Source organism: Ylistrum balloti, unplaced genomic scaffold, assembly GCF_031769215.1.
Source record: "Ylistrum balloti isolate Yb309-2 unplaced genomic scaffold, AGI_CSIRO_Ybal_v1 Utg369924, whole genome shotgun sequence".
In the NCBI taxonomy this organism is placed as follows: Eukaryota; Metazoa; Mollusca; class Bivalvia; order Pectinida; family Pectinidae; genus Ylistrum; species Ylistrum balloti.
The window spans coordinates 41267-48687 of record NW_026782040.1 but is presented as its reverse complement, the minus strand read 5'-3'; the positions used below and the strand labels follow the sequence as shown (position 1 = coordinate 48687).

The window sequence follows — 7421 nt, the reverse complement described above, 5'->3', positions numbered from 1 at the left end:
CCTGTGGCATGCTGGGATGAAGGGCTATCAAGTTTGTTTAAATGAATGACCTTGAACAACTTTCAAGGTCACAGGGGTCAAATATGTCAAAATCTTTAAATAACTTCTTCTCAAATACTAGAAGGCCTAGGGGCTAATACTTGGCCCATAGCATGCTGGCATGGAGCCCTACAAAGTTTGTTCAAATGAATGACCTTGGCCCACTTTCAAGGTCACAGGGGTCAAATATGTTAAAATATACAAAGGACTTCATCTCAATAAGCAAAAGTCTATGAGTGCCGATATTGGGTCTGTAGCATGCTGGGAGGAAAGGCTACCAAGTTTATTTAAATGAATGACCTTGAACAACTTTCAAGGTCACAGGGGTCAAATATGTCAAAATCTTTAAATAACTTCTTCTCAAATACTAGAAGGCCTAGGGGGCTAATACTTGGCCCATAGCATGCTGGCATGGAGCCCTACAAAGTTTGTTCAAATGAATGACCTTGGCCCACTTTCAAGGTCACAGGGGTCAAATATGTTAAAATATACAAAGGACTTCATCTCAATAAGCAAAAGTCTATGAGTGCCGATATTGGGTCTGTAGCATGCTGGGAGGAAAGGCTACCAAGTTTATTTAAAAGAATGACCTTGAACAACTTTCAAGGTCGCAGGGGTCAAATATGTCAAAATCTTTAAATAACTTCTTCTCAAATACTAGAAGGCCTAGGGGGTTAATACTTGGCCCATAGCATGCTGGCATGGAGCCCTACAAAGTTTGTTCAAATGAATGACCTTGGCCCACTTTAAAGGTCACAGGGGTCAAATATGTTAAAATCTTTAAACAACTTCTTCTCAATAACCAAAAGGCTCAGATTGCTGATATTGTGCCTGTGGCATGCTAGGATGAAGGGCTATCAATTTTGTTTAAATGAATGACCTTGAACAACTTTCAAGGTCACAGGGGTCAAATATGTCAAAATCTTTAAATAACTTCTCAAATACTAGAAGGCCTAGGGGGCTAATACTTGGCCCATAGCATGCTGGCATGGAGCCCTACAAAGTTTGTTCAAATGAATGACCTTGGCCCACTTTCAAGGTCACAGGGGTCAAATATGTTAAAATATACAAAGGACTTCATCTCAATAAGCAAAAGTCTATGAGTGCCGATATTGGGTCTGTAGCATGCTGGGAGGAAAGGCTACCAAGTTTATTTAAATGAATGACCTTGAACAACTTTCAAGGTCACAGGGGTCAAATATGTCAAAATCTTTAAATAACTTCTTCTCAAATACTAGAAGGCCTAGGGGGCTAATACTTGGCCCATAGCATGCTGGCATGGAGCCCTACAAAGTTTGTTCAAATGAATGACCTTGGCCCACTTTCAAGGTCACAGGGGTCAAATATGTTAAAATATACAAAGGACTTCATCTCAATAAGCAAAAGTCTATGAGTGCCGATATTGGGTCTGTAGCATGCTGGGAGGAAAGGCTACCAAGTTTATTCAAATGAATGACCTCAACCCACTTTCAAGGTCACAGGGGTCAAATATGTTAAAATATACAAACGACTTCTTCTCAACAAGCAAAAGTCCATGAGTGCTGATATTGGGCCTGTAAGATGCTTGGAGGAGAGGCTACCAAGTTTGTTCAAATGAATGACCTCAACCCACTTTCTAGGTTTGGCTTGCTTTTTGTCAGATGACCGTTAAGGCCCATGGGCCTCTTGTATAATCTCCAGAGGGCAAAATGAATGGAAGGTAAATTTGTGTATAATGGAACAAAGGTGAAAATATCCCTGTATACAGTATTTGTGTCTCAATTCACCTCACCTTTTGGAATAGCTTGTGAAATGTGTTCATAGTATGGAGGTCGCCATGTGACGCCATCATTTAACATAAGTGAGGTCTGTCACATGTCATTTAAAGTGATTAGGGTAAAGTGTTTTGCTCAAGAACAGACCAGCATTGACGAGTCCATTTCTCAGCTTAAGTTCTTGAGAAACATAATCCACCCTGGGTAGGTAGTACACCCGACTTCTTTTAAGAGGTAATACAAAAACCAAATATTAAGGCCTGTATAGACAAGGAGCTGGATCAGACAGAGGGCAGATTAGGCAGGATATAATAAACAATATTTTGCAGAAAAATAAGACAACTAATAAAATATTACAAAAGAGTTGTTCAGATGATTTATTTGAAGTCAATAAAATATGCAGTATTTTACAGAAATGTAGGTAATCAAATTAAAAATTGTCGACCAACATGATTTGTACCCACTAATACTTCAGTAGTCTCATATACTTTTTAGACGAATTTCCAGTCTCTGGTCTTTAATCATCAAATTTAATTTTCTTGCCCTGGAAGGCCTGGATTCCACCTTGCTCCTTTCGTTTCTTACTTGCCTGCCAAGACGGATGAAGTGGACCGTCATCTGATTATTTGAAAAATATAGAAAAACATCTTAATGAAACATTTAACCGCACTGCTATCTGATGAGTTCTAGGTTCATGATACCAGTATTAATTCAATTCAGTTTTAATAAGTTTTCTTGTCTAAAGCAAACACCTATTGGTAGATTTTGACTAAACATCTGATGCCAGGATATTACCAAAATATGCAGATTAAGTTCAATACAGGAAACATGAGCCATCTAAATACTAACCATGAGTCCATCCTGTTAATAAGTATTTAAAATGGTTCATTTCAGTATTCAAACTACATGTTCATATTTCTTCCAAGTCAAAGATCTCTTTTAATAATTCAAATACTTGTGTATTCCAATAATTGTTACCTGCTGGTTTTTCTTGGATGTTCTTTGATGTGCCATACTGTGATAAAGACCTATTAAAAAGAAGATTTTAAAACACATATTTTAGTCAAAGTATTTAGACATAATTTTGTCTTGTCTTAATATTGAAAATGAACAGAGTTATCATCAAAGGCTGTAAAATTTCATGGAATATCCCAAAGATTTATGAAACTACATTGAACTGAAAAAAGTGGTATACATGAAAAATCTTAAAACAAATAGAATTTCTTTGTCACAATAGATCAGTCCATGTATTTACTTACCCTTTATGGGCAGGTTTCCAGTCTTTTCTTCCTTGTCTGTCAAAGTTCTGTCCTCTACCACCAGCAAACGTTCCATGACCTCCATTTCTATCGAAGTTGCCATGTCCCCTATTTCCATCAAAGCTTCCCCTGCCCCTACTTTTATGAAATTTGCCCCTACCACTACCTCTGTCAAAATTTCCACGCCCCCTATTTCCACCATCATAACTTCCCTTTCCTCCCCGTTGCATGTGGCCCCTGTTGTAAGCTCCCCTTTCCTCATTCATACCCCTAGACTTTTCACCCCGATCTGGCCCCTCCCATGATTTTCCCCGAGTACCATGAGTTTTAGATTTCTTTTTAGAGTTACTCAAGGAATACATGAAGGTAGACCGTAATGCTGTTTTCCCTTTTGATGCTGGATTTCCCACAGTCTCATTCAATTCATTACTGAAATCATCATAATCTTCATCTTCCTTCCCATCATCCTCTTCACTTCCTGTTTCTCCATCCTCACTGCCTGAATCACTTCTAACAAAGAAGGAATCTATGGCTTTTTTAGATTTGGGTTTTTTAGTTGTTGTTGTTGTTATTTCATCATTAAATACAGTAACATTTCTATCTGTCATGAAACTTTCATCTACAACATCATCATCCAATTCTAGTTTTTTTACCACCATTTCCCCACAAACTTTCTCGACATTTTGAGTTTTTGGTAATGAATTTCCACTTCCACTCAGTTCATCACTATCTTCATGTTCACTGATGGAATCATCACTTTTGCTATTTTCACCATGCTCCATCTCAGATTCAGAATGATTTTCCTCATCACTGATACCCCTCAATTGAGCTACCAAGTTTTTCTTTTCTGTGGATTCTTCCATGAAAGAAGGAACAGATTCAGATCCGTCAAGGTCTTTAGAATTAAATTTCACTACTTCTACTTTCTTTATTTTATCCTTTTTCACAGTTGAAGGAGAAACTTCAACTTTTGTTTTTGTCAATTTAGAAACTTTCAAAGGGCTCTTTCTCAAGTTTTTAGAACTAAGGATGTCATCATGATCAGTACCTTTAGACACTACATCAGAGTTGGAGATGGTGCTGTCAGGTTCACTGTCAGACATGCTGTCTTGCTCAACAATTTTCTTTTTCTTTTTGATATTTTTGTCTTTTGGGAGATCAACACTCCTCTCCAGTTTGTCCTGTAGATATGTTTTAACCATAAGTTGACCTGTTGTCACATTTGTAATCATCTTTTCTATAGGTGTTGGCCCCCGCTGTTTTTTAATCCTGCGTCCTGATTGTTTTGTAAGTAGAAAAGCAGCCAGAGACTTCCAGTCCTCATGCTCCTCTCGGAATTTTTTGATGGACAGCTGCATCAACTTGTGCTCTGCAAGTCTTGTCAAAGCTCTGATCTCAATAGCCACATCATTCTGAAGAGAAGGTCAAAAGCAGACAATTTAGAGAAACATTTACATTGGACACTTATAGTTTTGGTGTTGATCATATGAACAACTTCATGACTGCGGCCAAGCTATAATTTTTATCATGGCTCTTGTCATTGTGTTTTTGTAGAAATTGTTAAAGTGCTTGATACCTTTGTCTCAAGCACCCTTGACATCAAATCTTTATAATTAACATGCCATCTGTTTACTCCAGAAATATCAACACAAAATATTAGTTAAACATAAAATGTCAGAATTGAATTGAATATTTAACATTTCTGTTCTTTGGCTCTTTCAACAACAAAGCAAGATCAATGTTTTTTTACTAATTAAAGAGGAGGCATCATTTTCCAAAAGTCATTGGCAAAGGAAAAGCTTTGAAATCCGATTTATTCACATATCGAGTTAAATCAGTTATCAATTTATCTACCAGCAAATTCTGTTTTGTATTTATTTACCTGTTTCTTGCAGAGATCATGAACTGTATCTGTACACCCTAATGCATACTTAGAGATCAGGTCTTTCTTTAGATGCTGCAAAATACAACCAAACAATTTTTCTTAATGTATAAAATCCAGAGACTTTTGCCAGTTAACATCTACAGAAAATTAGTAACAATTTCAAAAATGTTCTTTTTATGAGTTCAATATTCTCTGAAAAATCAATTTCAGTAAATTTGCACACATGTATATCAAAGAGCTGTTGTTATATAGCTGTATCTTTATTAATAGTAAACATCAACATGATTTAACTTTGACCATATAGATATCAATAGTTATTCCCCTTCCACTGATGTCAAAATGTTGATGTTCAAATATTCTAAATTTTGCTAATTGCCACGTCTAACAATGAATAGCTGTTTGATACCATTTTGATATTCCACATGTCAGAAATAAAGACAACCATGTATCTTCAGGGCTCTCACACCCCATTTTGGGACTGAGGCCCGGGGCCCTTAGAATTGTGAAAAATAATGGTGTTTTCCTTAGAATTGGGAAAACTTGGGGTCTAAATTGGGAAAAAAAGATACTATGTTGCATTGGGAATGGGGCCGAATATCGGCCCCAAATATGGCAGATCAAGAGACAACTTTCTCAAGGGTCATTAAGAACTGGGGTTTTGATGGGGTTCCTTCAGATTTCTGTGTAAAAAGTGAAATCAAGAGGTCTAACTTTAATAAGGTGATGATGCATTAACTCTTTTTATGTATGCAGCATATTACTGTCTTGTAAATGAGCACTCACCCTTATGACATGAAGTTCTTCTTTAAATCTGTTCAACCTCCTTCTGTCTTTGGCAATTTCTTCTGGACTACCTCTATTCATGTAAAAGTAATGCTAAACTTTAATGCAGTCAATTTTACCACAGTTCCAATTTTCAAGTAATAACGATTACTATAGTAAACCATATATATTCCCATATCCTAATATTTAGACACATTATTGATATTAGTCTGTAGGGTTCTATCTATCTGTGGGTCCTCAACTGAGACAAATTGATATCATGGATAGATAGTCAGAACCCTTCGGACAATATTGATATCTCTATCATATAAAAACATGTGCTATCTCTCTGTATTTATTGATAAATGTATCAATATATTGTTTCAATTTTTAGCTTATGCAATCATGAAAATTGCTACACAAATGAATATACATGTGCATACAGTTGTGGATGTAATTAGCCAGTGCATTGTGTGTATCTCTTCGTTATAATCACATGTGCTATCTAAGGTATTAAACTTCATAGGTTTTGTCATCAAAAAAGAAATCAGCTCACTTCCTATCCTTCAGCTGCTTCAATCTATTCTTCAGTTTTCGGATTGTGTAGATCTTTGCTTTCTTTGCAGTGCTTCTCATACACACAACCTGGTAAAAAAACCCAAAACGACATGTATAAAATGTCTAAGTAATGATATTTCTTGATCAATCATTCTAGGGCTAATGTCCTGATCGAACAATTTGTTGCTACACATATCAGGGCTTGTGCGAATTTCGTTTGTGTTACGCCTCCTGTATCGTTAAGCTCATGTACAGGAATTTGAAGTTAGCTATTTAGAAATGTAATAGGACCAATACACGTGAGATGGGATTGGGCAGTCACATACGGACACTGGCATGGACTAGGAGCATGGGCCTACCTTGTTGTTGAGAGCCACCATATCAATGCTTGCCATAAGAGCATTGTCGAGAGTTCTCTTTTCCTTGTCAGTTTCATCTTCGTGTTCTTCCATGATGTTGTAATATGTTTCCTTCTGTAAACCAGGACGGAATTTTATCAAAATCGATTTCACCGTCGCCAACTCCGTCAACACATGGAGACGCGTCAATGGAACGCTTTTAACATGTGGCAAAATCAAAACGTTTTGTCAACGTTGACTGTATTACACTGTATGCCTGATGAGGTTCGATACCCCGACATAGCAGTATTTTTTTTTTTGCTTTTATCATTATCATATTTTTTTTTCTACAGTTTGGAATAAGTTATAGTATGTATCAATACTCGATGTCATTTAACATTTATTTACAAAAAACGATATTTTTTAAATAGGAATACCAAAGGTAACATAAATATATTCCAACATGTATAACTTTTCCCCGTTTTCATCGTAAGGTTGCAAGGACACAATCACAACAGCAAATAATTAAAATTACGTTTCCCAACTTCCTTAGAGACAAACTATCACGAGTACTGTCGAACATAAAACCACACACCTCGAATATTCACATAAGTTTACATAAGGCCTTATCGTCTGGGCTATTACATCCCACTTAAACTAAAGTATGAATGATGTGATATTGACATCGTAGAACCAGAACCATTTAAGATTATGTGTTGTCCAATCTACACTGCAACCAAATGGAATGTGTAAAATTACTCGCACAATAAACCATTCGGGTCCAACATCAATACTTTGTACCTGGTTTCCATTCCAAAACGTGTCG

General features: G+C 36.6%; 1 protein-coding gene across 1 annotated transcript; it reads right to left on the bottom strand.

Moving 5' to 3' along the window:
* Positions 1 to 2165: 2165 nt before the first annotated feature.
* On the bottom strand, positions 2166 to 6774 carry LOC132546954 (serum response factor-binding protein 1-like). The gene is made up of 8 exons (XM_060210684.1): positions 6617 to 6774; positions 6256 to 6344; positions 5721 to 5793; positions 4935 to 5009; positions 3321 to 4464; positions 3053 to 3220; positions 2772 to 2821; positions 2166 to 2411 (listed from the first exon to the last, which is right to left on the bottom strand). The coding sequence occupies exons 1-8, from the start codon at positions 6707 to 6709 to the stop codon at positions 2274 to 2276; spliced, it is 1830 nt and encodes a 609-aa protein (XP_060066667.1). The 5' UTR covers positions 6710 to 6774; the 3' UTR covers positions 2166 to 2273.
* Positions 6775 to 7421: the final 647 nt, after the last annotated feature.

What these genes read in the sequence shown, in the direction of transcription:
- LOC132546954 (XM_060210684.1), bottom strand. Translation starts at nt 6,709, where the DNA reads ATGGAAGAACACGAAGATGAAACTGACAAGGAAAAGAGAACTCTCGAC. An exon ending in AAGCAGCTGAAGGATAGGAA is followed by an intron (nt 5,794 to 6,255) that starts GTGAGCTGATTT and finishes TTACATGAATAG; the next exon opens with AGGTAGTCCAGAAGAAATTG. An exon ending in TCGGGGTGAAAAGTCTAGGG is followed by an intron (nt 3,221 to 3,320) that starts GTATGAATGAGG and finishes AAATTTTGACAG; the next exon opens with AGGTAGTGGTAGGGGCAAAT.